Source organism: Asterias rubens, chromosome 14, assembly GCF_902459465.1.
Source record: "Asterias rubens chromosome 14, eAstRub1.3, whole genome shotgun sequence".
In the NCBI taxonomy this organism is placed as follows: domain Eukaryota; kingdom Metazoa; phylum Echinodermata; class Asteroidea; order Forcipulatida; family Asteriidae; genus Asterias; species Asterias rubens.
The window spans coordinates 11125188-11145436 of record NC_047075.1 but is presented as its reverse complement, the minus strand read 5'-3'; the positions used below and the strand labels follow the sequence as shown (position 1 = coordinate 11145436).

The 20249-nt window shown below is 38.8% G+C and overlaps 1 protein-coding gene across 1 annotated transcript; it reads right to left on the bottom strand.

Moving 5' to 3' along the window:
- Positions 1-984: 984 nt before the first annotated feature.
- On the bottom strand, positions 985-6882 carry LOC117299131 (monocarboxylate transporter 1-like). Its single transcript, XM_033782592.1, has 4 exons — positions 6803-6882; positions 2999-3142; positions 1223-1647; positions 985-1017 (listed from the first exon to the last, which is right to left on the bottom strand). The coding sequence occupies exons 1-4, from the start codon at positions 6837-6839 to the stop codon at positions 985-987; spliced, it is 639 nt and encodes a 212-aa protein (XP_033638483.1). The 5' UTR covers positions 6840-6882.
- Between the last annotated feature and the right edge of the window lie 13367 nt (positions 6883-20249).

Here is a 20249-nt window from a genome sequence, read left to right as displayed (position 1 = left end):
TATATGATTACATGAACACGTTGCCTTGGATCGGTCGAGTTGGTCTTTGAAGAGCGTTTGTAGGCGTTTGTTTAGAAATGCATACGACTATAAAGATAATTTAAAAGTAGAATACAATGATTCACACAAGTATCACTCGAAATTGCGTGGTTTTCCTTTTACCTCGTCGACTAACACGGTTGGCCATTTATGAGAGTCAAGTTGTTGACTCCCATAAATGGCCGACAGTGTCAGTTAGCAAATTTAAATGAAAACCACGCAATATTGAGGCAAATGTGTGTGGATCAATGTATTCTGTTTTAAAACGTCTTTCTTGCCAAATGCATTTTATAACAAACGGTTACAAACGCTTTTCAAAGACCAACTCGACCGATCCAAGGCAACGTGTGCCTTTAACAAACAACACAAAATGTCATTAACCAATAACACAACATACATGAGTTTAGGCAGAAACAAAACAGGCAACGTACATATATCAACTGAAACAGTACCGTATCTTAAAAACTATGGCCACTTTTGAAAATTATAGTTAACATGTTAACTATCAGTGACCCGGTTTTATTAGTTTCGCATCCGCTCATTTGGGGACCATTTTTGGTTTTGGACAAGTGATCAACATCAACAAGAATTGTTTGCAACAAGATTGTATTTGCTCTTCCAGGTGTTGGTTTTTCAAAAACAGAACGAACGGTTTTCAAAATATTATGTTGACGTTCAAAAGATGTAATTAAAACAAGTTTGAAAAAAAAAAATGAAAAGTAGTTGCTGTTACTGTTCTCGCTGCATACGATGAACAATAAAACTCACCTGGAAAATACAAAAGAAGGAGTTTTGTCGAACCGGACACAAGTCCCAGCCATCCAAATACATGGCCCATCTGCTCTTTACCGAGTATCTCTTTCACGACAACATCTATAAGTATTGAAGTCACTGGATAAGAGAATCCAAACATGAGTGAACTTGCCATAATCGGCCAATAAGACGTCAACCATGGATCGACAGCATAATAAACTCCAGCTGAAAGCAGAGCAACAGCAAGACATGTGTGTGTGCTGACAGCCTGCACAGATTGAACTAACGGGCCAATCAAGAAGCAAGCAAATGTCCTCCCTACTCCACAAGCGATAATGAATTGCGACGCGTCCTCCAGTGTGAATCCTTTAGACACAGTAGTGTACTGGACATAGTATATTAACCACGCACAGTAGAACAATTGCCAAACGGAGTAGATAAGTACAACCAGCCAGAATAAAATGGATGAGAACAATCCAAGCTGAAATGTATCTCGAGTAAATGAGAAGATTCTGATAAAAAAAGAACTCAGAAAGCGGTTGCTTGGTGTCAGTTTGTCTTCCCTTGTGTATTGCTCCTCGTCTGTGAGAGCTGCCTCGTAACCATCTCGACGCCCACTAGCTGCAGGTGGTTTCATCAGAGCTCCAACGACAGCGAGATTTAAGAATAATCCTCCAAGAAGAAGCCATGTTCCCCTCCAGCCGTAGATGTCTAGGAAAAGCTGTATCAAGGGCACAGCGAAGAAGGTAAAAGAGCTACCCAGGGTCGACAAACCGTAAGCTGTTGTGATAGACTTACTAAAATAGCTTCCAATTAGATGCTTCGTTATCACGGTTGATATGCCAAAAGCTGGTCCTGAAAAATTAAAAACAAAAACAATTTAACCATCGTTAAGTACGAAAAGAACAATAACATGCACTACAAAACAAATCACCAATCTGAAAAATAAAACAAACAAATAAATTGCAACCTATTGCAATGCCAGTAGGCAGTAACTATTATATGTTTTCTCGGTAAATGTGGGCAAATGAGCTGCAAATTTAATCACCAAGCTATTTTCTTTCGCGCGAAATCGAATGCTATAACTGAAAAGGCTAACTCGACTTCGTTTTATAACTAGTTAAATACAATTGTGCGTCATTCAATTTAACAATTCATACAAAGCAGCATTCGAATTCGCAGACGCTCCTTAAAGCGTGTGTGTCACAAAATTACGATACGCTAAATTGAACTGTGTGCTGAAGAAACTAAATGGATTGGTCGAATTCTGAATTTGAAACTCACTAATGACTGGAGAGGCAAAACAGCTTGAATTAGAACGCATGCAAATTGAATTGACTGATTCGCCGAATTTGACCGATAAAACATAAATTACTCGGTAAAATGTACACATTCAACATTGGTATACACATTTGGAGTAAACCTTGTATGTGGTAAGGAATAAGCTACATGTTGCAAAAAGCTCTGCAATGGTATTAAACAATTGCTGCACGCTGTGGCGGGGTCGATTGCGTTGTGTATACCCGAGGGGGAAATTACACCTTTAGGCAAAGCCGAGGGTGCCATTTCCCCCCGAGGTTGTACAAAATCAATGGATCCCAACTAAAGCGTGCAATATTCATTTTGTTAAACTCGAAGTTCCGTTGTCATCTTCAAACATTGATGCGACAGATCATGCATAGTTTATTAAGCGGAAGAAACATATTGTTACTGTTCCCTCGAACCCGCTGGAAGAATTTAAAGTGTTCTACATAATTGGGTGTCAGAATTCATAACTTCAGTACAAACCTCTCTTTTTAAACGTTAACATACTTACTAAGCGCCAAGACATATTCGTTGGTAGACATGCGTGTACTCTATAAGACTTTGATATTATTGTTGTTATTATTATTTTACCATGAACACATCATGTTTGACCTTTTCGTTTGGATAGAGACTCTCGACTATTGTCCCCCAGTGAATCTCAACTATTATCCCCCACCCTAAAAAAAAAAAAAAGCTCTACACTTATTTGTCCCATCGCTTAGGGGCGACTTATTTCTCCATTTTTGCCAAGCAGACCCCCCCCTGATTTTTTTTTTTTTTTTACGTTTGGTGCTGCGATGGGATGTTGTTTTATTATATATATATATATAAACATACCGTTTTGTTATCTTAGCTCAAGCTAAATAGGTGTAATGATTAAAGCCAGCTGTATAATAATTACCGGTGAATATAGTCAGGATAAAGGTGATTCCATATAGGTTGGGTAACAAGGACGCAGTTGCCATGGAGATACCGGCAACTAATCCACTCACTGTCACCACAGTCCTGGCGCCAAATCTCTCCATTAGAGGCGTTGCTATAATACCTTTGTTATGAAGAAATTGAAGAAACACAAATAGTTGGCTAGTCATAATAATAAGAAAAATAAGAATAATAAGAATAACAAGACTTGTAATTCGCACATATCCACCCTGCTGGGTGTTCAAGGCACAGTAAAACCAAAAACAAACCAAAAACAAAACACAACACAAAGAAAAAACAGACACAATTAGTCATTGAAAACCGGTGACATGAGGTAAAAGTTTTGAGAAGAGAATTGAATTTTGCAGTACAAAGACAAGATCGAAGATAAAGTGGTATAGAGTTCCAGATGCTTGGCGCGGCTGAAGAAAAAAGACCTATCGCTATTTTGTACACAACATTTAGCCCTTGAACTTTGTTTCTGATGAGGCCGATGTATGGGACACTTCTATGGGGTTAAAGGGACACACCGGCCTCGTTGGGCTATTTAGGCTACAAAATACACTAAGACATGGTTCTAAAGTTCTTCCAGGAATGGAGAAGAATAGTTGCTAAAAGAAACAATCAAATTCGGCCGTTTTAATGCATTTTTCAAAAAATGAAGGTCACGTGGGTCATCCGAACTCTTTTTTTTTTTTCGGGGGGGGGGGGGGTTCGGAAAATCCACGTGACCTTCGGAGATAGTTTTACTTCCAACCGTACATAAATTACTAAACCAAATTTTTTAATTTTGTGTTACAATTATTCATGAATATTTGACAAAAGAGACTATGTAAACAGATTGCGGGTAAACACTGTAAATAATTATGAAAGAAGGGGACGTAACATTCTCAATCAGAGAGTCCGTGCATTAACGGAAGCGTGTTTTACAGGGCCTCGGCATGGGAGCAATCGGAACGTAAGCCTTGGGGCATATCACGTTCCAAGCTACGCAGCTACTCAGCTACGCTTACTTTCCTTCGAGTTACGCTATAATTTTAACACGTACGTTTACAACCCCGAGTCAAGCTACACTTACGTTCCATACGAACAGCTACGTTTCCGTTCCAAGATACCAGCTACTCTTAAGCCTCGGTCACAACCCATCGTGCGTTTTTGTTTTTCCGTACGTGTTTTGGGGAGGCCACGGCCGCCACTTTTTTGTAAAAACTTGGGGTGGGAGTGGGAAGAGCAGAGAGGGAGAACGTCAGTTATGCAATTGGTTCCTGACACGTCGATCGCAAAACGCCTCGATCGCATTCCAAACTGCATCATGGCTCTGCGGTAGTAGGCCTAGTTTATTGGGGCCAGGAATGTTTTATTGACTTTTCACTGTCCCATCATATTCTGGGTTAAGTGTGTTATTCGTGACGATCTTTGGATGTACGTCGAAGCACGAAGGTCTACTTACGTCGTCGAAGGTTTTGTCTGTTCCGTATATTTATGCTGTTGGTTTATAGTACATGGATAGACTGGATCAGTATGCTGCGTCAAAGTAAAACGTTGCTATAAACAAAGAATCAGTCTACTTGCAACATTGTGCGACAATGTCATAATTATTTGACAGTTGCAACGGCTGGAAACACGTATACGCTGGCCTTTTACCGCATTTTTTTTTTTTTATTATTTGCAATTTACACTTGACAGTTTGATGATATTTTGTTTACATCAACCATATAAAGCAACAATATTTATGATTATACACCCCTAAATTGCGTAAACGGTGAGCCGGTGTGTCCCTTTAAATGTAAGTAATGTACAGTAATTGTGCCTGGGGTAGCCTTGATCAAGGCTGTGTAATTGTTTGCTTAATTTAATCATGGAGGAATAAATTCATCCATGCTTTAATCAAGCTAAACATGTACATAACCACCGCCGCACGAATGCGATGGCCGAATGCAATGCAACTCCTGTCCCACGACTGTCTGTAAAGGCAGTGGACACTATTGGTAATTACTCAAAATAATTATAAGCATAAAACCTTCCTTGAGTTCCCTAAATCAACAATCTAAACGCACACAACTTCGTGTGACAAGGGTGTTTTCTACTTTAACAGGCTTGTTATTTTATGGTTATGGTGGGATACACCAAGTGAGAAGACTGGTCTTTGACAATTAGCAAACGTGTACCTTGCCTTTAAACCAACGTTGATCATTGTTGGCTCAACATAAGCGCGATTGTTTAAAGGCACTGAACACTATTGGTAATTGTCAAAGACCAGTCTTCTCAATCGGTGTGTCCCAACATGAGCATAAATAAACAAGCCTGTGAAAGAACGAATTTGCGTGCTTTCAAAGTTGAATAAAAGACCTCTGGCTAGAAGTATTTTATTATTTTTGTGAGAAATAACCTCTTTCTCAAAAGCTATATATGCTACTTCAGAGGTTGCCGTTTCTCACACAAATACTATCAACAGCTATCTAATGCTCGTTATCAAGTCAGTTTTAAAGTTAATATTTATTTAGAGTAATTACCAAACGTGTACCTTCCCTTTAATGGTATAACCGATTACTGATGTTTTCGCATTTGATTGTTCAACCAAATAACGTCAAACTACAACTTAAGATCAATGTCGCGATTGTGACGTTGCAGTTACGTTCCTTAAGGGGAAGCACAAACCTGTCACCTATATAGGCCATGTGCGTCTGGCGAATTGCTTAAAGCCACTATACACTTTCGGTAAACAGTATTGTTCAAGTCCCACACTTCGTGTATCACAACTTATATATAAAATAACAAACCTGTGAAAAACGGTCAATCGGTCATCGGAGTCGGGAGAAAATAACGGTTAAACCCACCCTTGTTTCCCAAAGTTTCGCCGTGTCATGACATGTGTTTAAAAAAAAAACGTAATTCTCGCTATCAAGAATTGATATTGTTTTAATGTTATCTCAAAAAGTAAAGCATTTCATGGAATAATATTTCAAGAGAAGTCTTTCACCATCACTTCTGTAAACCCTGTAAATTATTTGTAAATCTGTGAACTTTGTATTTATTTTCTGTACCGAGAAAAAAAAAACAAAAAAAAACAATACAAACCTAGTCAGACAAGAGGAAAACAATCTGCAATTTCAGTTGTACCATGATGTTTTTATTAATTTATAGGAGCACTGTTAAATTTAGTAAAATCTAATTTGTTTGCAGGTAGATCAGAGTGGCAAACAAATTGTTATACAAAACACATAAATAAAGGAAGTGTTTTATTGTATGTTGTTGTTAAATGTCTGAGTTTATAAGAGCATTGTTAAATTTAGTAACAACTTATTTTTTGTAGGTAGATCAGAGTGGCAAACAAAAATTTTTAAAAATAAAAGAAAAAATGAAGCGTTTTATGGTATGTTGCTGTTAATGTCTAAGTTTCTTCGATTGTTGTTCAAATGTTGTTAATATTTGTATTGTTTCAGAGGCTGTGAAACTTTGATTTGTTGTTAATGTCTGAGTTTATTAGAGCATTGCTAAATTCAGTAAAAACTGAAGTTTTGTGGGTAGATCAGAGTGGCAAACAAATTGTTAAAAAAGAAAAGAAAACAAGCGTTTTATTTTATGTTGTTGTTAATGTCTGAGTTTCTTCGATTGTTGTTCAAATGTTGTTAATATTTGTTTTGTTTGCTGTGACATTTTGATCTGTGAACTTTTTCATGTTTAAACGCAGTGAACACTATTGAAAATAACTCAAAATAATTATCGGCATAAAACCTTATTCCGGCCTACCCTTGCGTACCATCAGTAATCATGTTAAACTTACCAGATACTTCGACCCCCGCATCTACAAAGGCAACCATCCAGCCAATTAACCAAGTCGAAGTGACGAACTGTTCCTGTAGGGTGGGTAACATCATACCTAGGCATTTTACCAAAACATTCCAAAATAGCCTGCTTGTAAAACAACCCAATACGGCAATCCAACCATGAAGACCACCATCTCGAAAAGTATCAATTGAATAGTTCAAAACGCGTTCAAAACAGCCATAAACCATCTTAAAATGACCCTAAATAACGTGAATAACTTGTAAGTGAAGATTATGTGGTTGCAGCAACGTTCATGAAGCCTAATAATAACACGACACTACACCTGCACTACACGGCACTACTTTACGTTGTAACAAACACTACAGCCAACTGGATGCACCGTTATCTATAGCACCAACAATAGGCTCGACGGGTCCTTTGTCAAGTGGCTGACAATTAAGGGATTATACGATTACTGCCCGCAACTACAGACTGAATAAGCTGGAATGACTTCGTTCCCAACGTTTAGCTACAGCAACCAGGTGCACTGGCGTGTTAATACATTTCCGTGCGTACATACTAGAAGGTGGGAAGGGGGGGGGGACGCTAAGGTGGGCCCTCAATTTGCTAATCCCTTTTTAAAATGATTGAGTCGTGTCTGACTTATAGTACATTTCTGTACTAATTCACAACACTAACTTTCACTGAATTGTATTTTTGACCTGACTTGTCTACGTGGTCAACAGGTCACAGAAATTTCATAAGATGACCATTCAAGGACACGTGAATGACCTTCTTCCGGTTTTAGGAGAGTCGACAAGAAAGGGGCAAACTGGAGCAGTACTGATTGTCGATGGGGGCCCAGATTGGAATGACTCATCATGGACAGTTCTAATATATCTCTCCAGACTTTTTCGGCAGATTGTCTGTGCCTGACGAAGTACGCCCCCAAAAATTCCGCCCTTAACCCGGTTGAGCATGGTTGGTCTCCACTCAGCAAGATGCTTTCTTCAGTGCGTCTTCCAAGTACGTTGCCTGGGGAAAATCGGCCACCATCTGCTCAGTCCAAACTGACACCAGCAGAAAGACTGGAAAAAGAAGCACAGGTATTCGACAATGCCATGAAGAGTATCAACGCGTTCTGGAATGGCCGGGAGTTCGACGGCTTTCCAATTTCATCGAAACATCAAGCCTGCACCCAACAGTCATTTCCCTTCAACGACTACGACAATGTACATGACATTATATCATCAAGATCCAATGCAAGGATCACCGGTAATCCTGACTTACATCGAGAACTGAAATTTGCCGTAAACCACGCCTTCAAAAATCCAAGAGAACTTTGCATCGAAATGTGAGCAAAAGACTTGCCTGCATTGTTCAACTCATCCAGTACGGGCAATTGACTCAACCCGGATCATCCGCAATAGCCAGGGTTTACTACTCACACCAGCAACTTCGCCCACTCTTCCCGGCCACTTCATGACGTACACGGAGAGGTCCAAGAATGAGGGGGGGGGGGGGGGGATGACTGTACCATGCCTTCCTTTTTGACCAAGCAATTGGGCAGATGCACATTATGTCGATTCTATCTTTCTCTTCAAAGGAAGACAGAAAGAGACATTACAATATTATTCATCCAGATCAGCATGTACATGAGAACTAATTCTGTATGATCATAATTCATTAATTAAATCAATTATTAATGGAGCCAAACAAATAATAATAATAATTGTCCCAGTACATGCCATTTAAAATAGGGTCATTATGATTTTTTTTTTTTTTTTTTATTAATACACTTTAAACTCAGAAGGTACGCTGGAGAAAATTGCTGGATTAAAGAGGTTTAATAGTAATCATTTAAACAAAACTTGAAAAAAAATTTGAAAAAGGCAATATTTTTTTTTTCAAGGAAGGCCAGTGATGATACTTTGTAGTGATACAATTTTGTTTTAAATTAACTTTTCATTTTGGTGTGGGAGGAGCTAACAAACATTCAGACCACACAATCAGCCTAAAATTGCCAAAACCAGCTGTTATCATGCTGTTTATTATTACAAAAAAAAAATTCTGCCGAAGTGAACTTTTAGGGTTCCGGTGTAAAGTAAGGGTCGGTTTGGATATCCGGAAACAAATGTCGCCTGATAAGGAATTCATTCATATACTTCAATGTGTAGTATGTTTTTTAAAATTTATTTATTTGTTCGTTATTTTTCTCAACAATAGTTTTCTGTGACCAATGAACATGTACAAATTTATCAGAAGAAAATATGTCGCGTTTGAATAAAACTGTGTATTTAATGTATTCATTGTTAAACAATTCATGTAAATTAATGTACATATTTAAATTTATAAATATTAAATACAAATATTTTGTTTGAATCACAACTATCTGTGGAAGTTTTACGTTTACTTTGTTGTGGAGTTATATTACTGTAATAATAGTACCAAAACTTATATAGCGCCCTATTGTAGACATGCTCAAGGCCGCTGAACATGGAAATATGGATAAAGTAAAATAAAAATAAGAAAATACGGAATTATAGCAAGGGGAGTGGAAATTCTTAACAACATTCAACCAGTTAGGACAAACCAGTCGGGTATTGCAAATTAGAACTCTTTAATTTTATAGATGTTAAGTTTGCATCGGGGATAAAGCAAATTAATTTTGTTTTTTACCCATACACCGATGTGTGTTAGCACTGTAAGATAATTTGCGTGCTATTTATAACACAATTAAAACAGGGAATAATGTTTCACCAACAGCCGTATCTACCTCATTTTCCAATTGACATATGTAGTCAGCATCTGATATCAAAGCTTAATATAATTGTTTAGTTTGAACATACTCATTAAAACAACTGATTAAAACAAATTCGACTAAATACTTAGAAGTAAATCTTCACTAGAATCTGTCGTCGGTTTGCTCACAACGATGTCTCCACAGGTCGTGTTCCAGACGTGTTGGTACGTCTGCGTGCGTGATACAATATAAGGAACCATGCGAAAGTGCGCCCTCTTGTTCGAATAATTCTTTTTTTCTTAGACAAGGAGAAATGTGTACCATGCAGCCTAAGCCAAGTGTTCGTTTATTTCAAAGACATATATCTAGAAATGATTATAAGTTAGTAAATTTGTGTCAGTACACAATCTAGATAGTGCGATAAAAGTATTTATAAGTGACTAAATTTATCGTGTAAGCCGAATAAAATATTGAGTAATACATTAAGGTTTTTGTAAGTTTTTTCCCCAAAATAAATGCAGCCATTGCTCAAAAAACCCGCAATAGAACTCATGGATTCCAGAACACCTTTCCATATCATGGATTATAGTTGGAAGTTTATGGATCATGAAGGTGTGCATTCACCTGTTGATGATGAAGCTCATTACAGCGCCGGTGTTGCGGTTTCAGTCTTCCGCCGTGTTCAGTTTTCCGGATGACGTAGCCGGACATTTCAACACGTTGTTCGAACGGTTTTAGCTTTCCGGCGTGTTCAGTTTTCCGGGTGACGTTGCCATACAAAAATACCGCCGCGAGTACCCTGGCAAGTACTGTAGTTCATTGAAATACAAAAAATAACTAAACAAATAAAATAAAATAAAAAACGGTAATAAATAAATTTAATAAACTAAACCAGAATAATACAAAAATCTTCTGATTCTCTGACGCTCGTTCGGTATAAATACAGGATAATTTGCTTGATCTTCACACCAAATTCTCTCATACGATCCACACGTTCGCCGCTCGTTGTACTCGTGGTCGCCGCCATGACAGCTACCGGAGAGTAACACGGATGACTCAATACAGCACTAAAAAATTGACTACTTTTGCTTGCTGTGCGCAGGCATCGCATGACGTAATGTTACCGTATTTGGTCATTCGGAAAACTGAACACGGCGGAAAGTTGAAACCGCCACACCGGGCGATTCGGCCAGTTTCGGCCTCAAGGACTTGTTGGTTTTCACTTGGGACGAGAATTAAACATTAACACACAGACAGGAACGGCACAGGACACAGGCAAACGAATAAGTAATTGTGATACGGGAAACTGTTGAATTATATTGATTCGTCTCTGATTCTCTGGTTCTCTTCTCAATCATCATAATAATCAACTACATGTACTTACATCATAAATCTGATTTCTGGGGAGTAACGTTCTCACAATGTCTGACTTACTTCTATCAGATCCCAAAACAGCACTGACTGCAATCTCCAGAACACGGATGAATCCAAGCACACAATCCCAAGACATGGCGCTCACTTGCCTGGATTCCCAGGTACTCCGGATGTCTGCGGTCAGCGCTGCTCGTGACTCGCCCGAACTTTGGGTGACCTCCAGTCACCTTACTCAACGCTACACGAGCACGCCACCATGTGGCCATGCTCGTTACAGTATATTGTATTGCACCGGGTCAACGGGTGGGCGAGAGGGGTGTATAATGAAGCAGTGACAATACTCAAACAACTCGAATAAAGCACACTTTAATGGTTCAATTGGTATTTATAAAATTATCCCCCTATGTGTTATTATTCCTAAAGGGTCTGTCTCTTTGGATAGTGATTTGGTTCGCTTTTGGGAAATCCCTAGGCTTCTGGTTATTATTATTTTTTTTTGTCTATCATTGTTTTCCTAATGTTTTTAATTCATACATTTTATGTTATTGTTGCTGTATGTTTTTGATGTTTTTAAAGCCCGATGTTTTTGATGCATCTTGAACCCTAAAACCCTGTTTTAACAACGATATTTAACCGCTTTAATAATCTTAAAAGTAACGTATAATCATAATTTGTTTTAGGCTTCCCTTGTCATTCTTAGGCACAACACTTTCATGAGTTCGTATTAAATGGAACCCGTCTCTCAGTGGAAATAGTGTTCGGTTTCACTTTGGGTCATGTAATTGTTTATAGAATTGTGTTCAAATAAACCCAAATGGCGTTTAAGCTATGTGGATTCGACATTGCATTCAGTAGAAATAGAAGCAGCTAATGGGAATTCTGCAAACTGCTGCATAATTGACTGCCGTACTCGCATGTAAAATATTAACGCGACATTAACATTGACGTTCAACTGACGGGGAAGCATACATATTTATTTAACCGATACATACACTAAACACAACTTCAATCACTGTTTTTGGTAATTAATGAAGTTCTTTGACTCCCCTATAGGCACTTATATCTGGAGTTCTGAAACTCCCTTTACACGACTTTATGTATTCATTAGAAACATCGCAAAAGAGAATATTGTGGAGTTTAAACTTGCCTGTTATTGAAATAAGGAAACCTGTATTTATGTGACGGTTATAAATACTTGACAATAGTATGTTTATGAGTGCAGTTCGTACAAATACTTTATCTGCCTACCCATATTCAGTAAAAAACAACAATTTTTTACACCGATATTTAATGAATGATTAGTGCAAATAATAAGTAAGCTACTAAGAAATTCAAACAGTTAAAAACCAAAGCGACACCAACATTATATTAACCGGGGCAAGTTTTATACAAGCCGAAAAAATCCCTACTAAAAGTTTAACAATAAATCGCTTAACGGCAAATAGTTCAACAATTATTTCCAACTTTGTCAAAATAAGCTGGTTACCTGTTTACGCATCCACATATTGTAGTTTATTATTTATTTGTGTTTGATATAAGTCAGGCAGCCGGTGCAGAAATGCATGATGCTAACCGATGATGATGATACTCGGTACATAAAGCGACAATTAACATTACTCTGTGAGAAATTTGTGTTAACTATAATTGGTTAGAATAACTTTATCCATTTGCAAGGGTATGTGGTAACACGTTTTCTCCACAGCCCTATAACTAGTTTTAATATCACTCCACCTACATATTTTGTTTGTTCTATTGTCTCTCTAATCAAGAACATCTCGTACACTTGAAACCGTTTTTTATGAAATGCATATGGTTAGAAAGATATTTTAAAGGTAGAATATAATGATCCACACAAGTATCACTCATAATTGCACGGTTTTCATTTTACGATTTCATAACAAACGGTTACAGAACACTTTTCAAAGACCAACTTATGACCTATCCAATGCAACGTGTTTCTTTTAAGGAGCCGCACCTAACCAAATCAACACCCTTAGCAACTATGTTCAATTGTACTAAACGGACTTCTCCCAGCCTCTAGAAAATCAATCAAACATTGGTAGACTTGCAAACTTTCATTATATTAAATTTACATTGGCATGTAAGTCGTTTTGGAATTGTTGTCATTTACCCACATACTCCCCTGTTTATTAGTCACCACCAACATACTTGTTACCGGTTTTTATAAACGTAGCATACACTCTCCAAATCAATAGGACACACTTAAAGACAGTGGACACTATTGGTAATTGTCAAAGACTAGCCTTCACAGTTGGTGTATCTTAACATATGCATAAAATAACTAACCTTTGAGCTCAATCGGTCATCGAACTTGCGAGATAATAATACAAGAAAAAAATACCCTTGTCACACGAAGTTGTGTGCGTTTAGATAGTTGATTTCGAGACCTCAAGTTCTAAACGTGAGGTATCGAAATCAAATTCGTGGAAAATAACTTCTTTCTCGAAAACTATGGCACTTCAGAGGGAGCCATTTATCATAATATTTTATACCATCAACCTCTCCCCATTACTCGTCACCAAGAAAGGTTTTACGCTAATAATCATTTTGAGTATTTACCAATAGTGTCCACTGCCTTTAAAGTCACCAGGTAGCTTGATGAAACAGCGCACACACCCAGGTTGTGATAACTTGTCAATCATTTGGAGTGATTTAGACACATACATTACCGACATCCTAACACCTCAAAGCGCATACAGCATAAGTTTACCGGCAGACATGAAACTGGTTCAATGCGCAGGAACTGGGCGCTCAGCATTGACGCGAACCAGTTGCTCACGTGACTATCTCCATCCGAATTACCTGAGAACTGAGAAGAAAAAAAAAACACTAATAAACATGATGGTAGTATTGAGAGAGTTGCAAAAACTCGCTAATGGTAGCAACTATCCGATATCAATGGACACCAACAATCTAATGGAGATGTGCCTCTAAGAACCTTTAATTACAACATCATGTACGTAATGTGCTTGTTAACAGTTTGCGATATTGCACTCATCGTCAGGTGAGCGCGCATGAATCGGTGTCAGTAAAAGTGCTGTATATTTAGAGCGCGATATACAACCTTTGATGATAACCCATTAATGGGTTATGCTTTATACACAGCTATACGACCAGAACACAAATTACAAAATGAAACCTCGTCATCGCAACTCACTCACTACAACAAAGTTTTGTGTCAGGTAAATGTATCGTGACAAAACACTCAATTTTGCTGCACGGTTGATATCATGATTCGGATGTGTACATCCTGTGCAACATCTGATCATGTTATACCAATATGTGCCTCTTCCTCTGGGCGGCTGAAAGGCTTCCGTCGTGTTATTATTATCAGAGTTGGGATAAAAACAGAGTGAAAGGGGGTATGTTGTCGGGACTATAAGTGATATATCAGTATTGACTGTTACTCGGTACTTACCAGTTACACATCGTCAGGCCACTATTTTTGTTTGCACACATTTGTATTAACAATACATTATTCAGACATGTAGTTGGTGCGGGTCGTATTCCTGATCATATACAAAGTATGACTCTTCGAAAGTAAAACACCTCCAGAGCCATCCTGCTCCATTGTAATATTACCAGAGTTAAGGAGTGAAGGGGATTTGTAATAAGGGACAAACAAGCAGCGACGAGTTCTTAAACTGCCGTTGGTTTTAAACGGCAGTTTAAAAACGAGTCACTACTACTGCCGTTGGTTTTTCCCCATTCTTAAATACCTTTTTGGTCAAAATGCGTAATGAAGTTAGACATTTTGGAAAACTTATCCGTTTTCCGGCGTCATTGATCTCTGTACGTGTGTTGCACTTGTATGACTTTTGAAGTTTTCGGATATGCACTCGTGCACGTATAAATCTTGGTGCAAGACGTTTCTCGTTTCCTTATACACACAGTGCGGGCAACTTACCAACAAACCCAGCATCGCCCGTAACAAGAAAAGCCCTGCACCAAGACAAGCGCATTGTATGCATCCAAACGTATCCGAAAACAACTGGTTATATATAAACAGCTCAAGCTGGTCCATATCAACCGCTTGAACGCCCCAAGTGATGCGTTCTCCACCAATAGAAATAGCGAAACTGTATGGGGTATGTATTATAAGATGTGTTATCTTGATTATTAAGTGACTATATATTTTATAAGAATTACCCATATCTCAGTACTTACCAGTTGAACACTTCCACTTGAGGTTGTCACGTATGTCAACGAGGACGCAAAATCACCGTACTTTACGTAATAGGTCGAAATGCGGTTGTTGAAGTTCCACATTCCCTGGGTCACCAGACCAGTTATGGTCACTCTGGCGTTGAAGTTGACTTGTATCCATGGAGTAAAGTCTTGACCACTTGATGCGCACCATCCGCCTTGATAAACAAAAAATAACATACAAATTTTGAAACTTACAATTGTTTGTAGGTTGCCTCTGCATTGAGCCTTAAGGCAGTGAAATATGACTTACTTGGTAACGAGTAATGGGGAGATGTTGGTAACATAAAACATGATGAGAAACGGCTCCCTCTGAAGTAACGTAGTTTTTGAGAAAAAGTAATTGTCCACGAATTTTATTTCGAGACCTCAGATTTAGATTTTAAGATCTCGAAATCAATTATCTGAAAGCACACAACTTCGTGTGACAAGGGTGTTTTTCTGCAATTATCATCTCGCAACTTCAACGATCGATTGAGCTCAAATTTTCACAGGTTGTTTATTGTATACATATGTTGAGATCAACCGAGTTAGAAGACTGGTCTTTGACAATTACCAATAGTGTGCAGTGTCTTTAATACACAATTGACTTGAATGCAATCAGTAAAGCCGGGTTCAGTCCATAATATTAAAATAAAAAAAATGGGTTGCGTCTAAGGTGAGATACACCGCATTCACACTTGATCCTGCTAGGAGTATCAAAGGAGGATCTGATCTCGAAAGGGCGATCAACGGGAGATCACCGGCTAGCGTGAACGCGATCAGAATCGGGATCAGGATGAGATACTCCTTTTTCATCTCCCTTTATTTCGAGATCAAAGGGATATCAAATTCCGCAAAGGCGATCACAAAAAAAGTGTGAACGCAGATTGATATCGAATCCTGCAATTTAAGCTGCTCACATCTGGTCATACCAAAGAAAACTTGCCACAATCGATGACTTCGCGCAGTGAGCTGAACTGAACTTCCGTTTAACTATGTGATATCAACGGACATTATGCACATGACGTCGTTTCAGTAGGGCGCCCTCACCTAGATGTCGAAAGGAGGTTGTTCATTGGCCAATACTGTGCGCCGCGCGTACAAATCCGTGCGTCTCGATTGTTTCGTCTCTAAGATGGCGGCTGGATGACGTCAATGCATAAGGTCTATGCGAGTGTGAACGCGGCACACAAAATGCTTGATCTCGCTCACGGGATCTGATCCTCCTTGGATCCTTGTAGGAGGATCAGGTGTTAACGCGGTGTAAAGGTGGGTTTGCTGTGTCCAAGGTATCTTGTGAATGTGCATGGTGGTTTTTGTTCAGTGAAATACCACACAGACATGCACAATTTGGTTTGTATCATAAGCATGCATACAAAATATTGCCTCACATCAGAGCTTCTTGTGTCATAGCATCAAACGAGAATGTTATCACTTTGGCGGATAACATTAGGTTGTATTACAATATACAATTGTTGCACGCTGTGATGGGATCCATGGCGTTCTGTACACCCGCGGGGGAAAATGGCACCCGAGGCGAATATGAGGGTGCCATTTGCCACCGAGGGTGTACAAAACCCATGGACCCCAGTCACAGCGTGCAACAATTGTTTTGTTGTTATCCTCTTCTCGAAGTTCTATTGTCATCTTCAAACATTATTAAGACGGAGCTATGCTTAGTTTAATCATGGTTTAATAAGCAGACGAACAGTTCAAATAAGAAACAGTTATTCACCTGTTCCCTCGAACCCGCGTGAGTTTTGTACAGCGCTGGAAATCGACCATTGGTTGGAACGATCAAGGTGATGTACACCGGTGTACATCACTTTTCATGCTACCCGGCGCGCTGTGCATTACGCGTAACGAACATCTTTAGCCATGATACATGCGTATTTGTTGCACGGCACGTGATTGGTTCTCGACCAATCAAACTTCACAATTTGAACAGAGGTATAACAATGGTAAACTGAGAACTGTACCACAATTTTAGATAACGGGAGGGAATACAAATAAATAATCAACGTGTAATTTCAATCTGAAAATTGGTTCAATCGTACGTGATTAAAATTGAAGTTGGTTAGCACGACTTTTTGATTTCATTTACTGTTCCTTCACATGGTTGAGCAATGTATATGTCCCATCGCCCTTTGCAAAATTCACCCTTGGGCCAGAGGTTCCCTGTATTCTGCAAGTACGAAGTTTGTTAAGGTCAGCAACTTCAAAAACCGTGCTTAATTGACTGGAAACAAGTGTATATAATTGTAATAATGTTGCTGCAAATTTTGATAAAGTCGCGTGGATGCTAATTGGGTGTTTCTAAACCCCATCACTATCAATTGCCGAGCGGTTAAGAGCAAGGTTAAGGTTTCTGATCAGCAGAGTGGGGTATCGATTCCCCACCATGACACGCGTGTCCTTAAGCAAGATACTTAACCATTGCTTTGTCCTTGTTTATCCCACACTTATCAAAACAGAGAAGGGGTTTGCCCCGGTGTTCTTGGTCTGATTGGCAGCAAACTGCGCCACATCATCTTGTAAAACATAGGTCTCGTAATTAAAAACGTAGTCTCACATCTGGCAGGAAATACTGCCTGCTACAGCGCCAGGAGCGTCATTGAGTGACGGACATGTGCGCGCTAATGCATAGCGCGACATCTGACTCATTTTCACGTGGCGGGTCACATATAAGAGCCTCAATAATTACTGTACTTTCATTCGAAAAATGTACCTTGGTAGTTGAGCCTCGCACTGCTAACAGGATCCACGTCGAGCGTCGATGATACTTCGATATCGGTCTCGAGAATGTCTCCATTCTCCATACCGAGAGGCTCGTCGGAGTCCAAGGAACAAACTACAAGATAATGAAAACACATTTACAACCAATAGTAATAATATGCGTTCCGATTATAATAAATAACAACTAGACATGTCCAGGGGTCGATTTCACTAACGCGTTTTGGTCATCGCAAACGCCGAAATCGATCGCTAAATCTAAAATCTATCGCAACTTAGCGATGGATTTTTAGCCGACGATTTCACTAAAACTTAACGATGAATATACTCGTCGCAAAGTTTGATTTAGCGATGACAATCTTGCGATGACATGTTAGTGGTCGCAAAGTAAAATTTCATCGCAAACTTATGATACATTGCGCCATTCTGTGCTTATAGCTATAGCGGTGTACGTTTTGAAGTATAAATTGTCCGTGATTTAGAGTAAAGCGAGTGGCGCTACATTATTTTAGTCTTGCGGTCTTTTACATGGTAGACTCAGATTGCCTATGACAACTATCCGCGACGCAACTGCAGCAAAGAGCCCCTTAATATCGGTAAAAAGGAGATACTATATTATGGGTTCGATTATTTTAACCATCATTTTTAGAAAAAAATGGTAATGTATTAGCTAATTGACAGTGTGAAGCTTAGTATTATTAGACAGATATGTCAGAATTTTCATCAATCCCACCGTTACAACAGATTTACGAAAACTGTTTATTAAAATCTAAAATTATAATAGAGGCCATAGGCCTATAAATACTTTAACCCTTTGTAAATGAATGCCTAAACATCGTCCACAATAGTTCGTATGCACCAACATGACAACGATTTACATATAAATTGCACTTATGCCATTTCATTTCGAGCGACGACCGACGATTTTGTCGCGGGATGTCAAAGGTCACTACTTTTAGCCTCGTACAAAAAACTTTATTTCCTTTTTAACGTCATCGCAATTGCGATGACTTTAGTGAAACGCAGAATTAGCGACATCGCAATTGCGATGGATTCGAGGTTTCCGATCTCATCGCAAGTGTGTTAGCGATGATCGCAAACACAGACGTTAGTGAAATCGGCCCAAGTACTGTTTTTATATTTACAAACTCTAGGTGCTGGTGTACACCTTTCGTCTTACAATAAGCATTTCTATAAAAAAAATGAACTTTTGAAAAAAGGAAACATTGGTATATTATTTATAAAAACGGATAACGTTATTCTCAACTCACTTCTATTGTCTCTCGATTTTGATAAAAACTTATCCTCATGTGATAAATACTTATCCTCATTCTATAAGCACCGCAAATTCGGTACTTTCACGAGTTCGGAGAAGGGCAGCCTGCCAAATTCGGGCAGGATTCGAACCCCTGAGCAAAATGTCTTACCAACAGACAACCGAGTTAGTGTGTCTCTGTTTGCCAACCCAGTCTGTTGGTGTCCATGGACTTGTTTGTGTGTACGGCTTTGATTTATTGTTGTCACAGAAGTACCATCTCTATTCAAATATTTGAGATCTCTATCAACGGATGTAACAAATGTTGATCAAATAAGTAGTTGATTATTATTTTTATTTTGTTAAATGTTAAGACCACAAGTCACGGTCAAATTAGATCACATTATTTTGTGTCGTTTAGTGAGTTTAAAAATACCCGCTGCGATTTTGTTTAAATTGTACACAATCAACTTAGGCGTTCGGGGGTTATGGCAGTTTGAATTATTAAACTTTGAATAAAGTATTTCAAAAGCGTAAGACGTTATCATGACGTAACTTTAGAGATGTCCTCTTAGTAAATGTCCAACTGTATAATGTGAAATTTGAAGTTGATATGAGCAGGTGGACAACACGCGGTGTTATCGCAATCCAAATATATATTGATACCTCATCCAGAAATTATCTTATACCCCGTTCACACAGCACTACGACCTTACGAAGGTAATGCCAATCTGCCCGATCTTAATACATTATCAAGTCGGGGTATGATCGCCGTCGAAATCAAGCAATTTGGCAAGTTAAAGACTCCGCCCAACTTAACTGCTTCTACGTAAAAAGTGTTTCTGACTCCCTGCCACTACAGTTACTGGATATTTTATTGATGTAAACGTCTAGCAGTAAGAAGCATACCTTTCTGACCAGTACTTCCTGTGGGGTCACTTTCATCCAATGGGGTTCCTTTCAGGCATCCGCTTTGAAGTTTCTTCATGGCTGATTTCACCCAATGGTATTTGTTATAAGGCTGACCGGGATCCGGCTCGGGTACTGGGCCATAATAAGACGACATCTCCATGCCATTGTTTGCTGAAAATTAAACAAAGACAACGGAACAAACAGTATTTTGTACGTATGTTTACATTACAAGTTACT

Bases quoted from the DNA above. Each gene is read 5' to 3' on its own strand.
- LOC117299131 (XM_033782592.1), bottom strand. From the start codon at position 6,839: ATGGTTGCCTTTGTAGATGCGGGGGTCGAAGTATCTG. The intron at 3,143-6,802 runs GTAAGTTTAACA...TTCATAACAAAG, and splicing joins TGCGGGGGTCGAAGTATCTG to GTATTATAGCAACGCCTCTA. The intron at 1,648-2,998 runs GTAATTATTATA...TTAATTTTTCAG, and splicing joins TATCCTGACTATATTCACCG to GACCAGCTTTTGGCATATCA.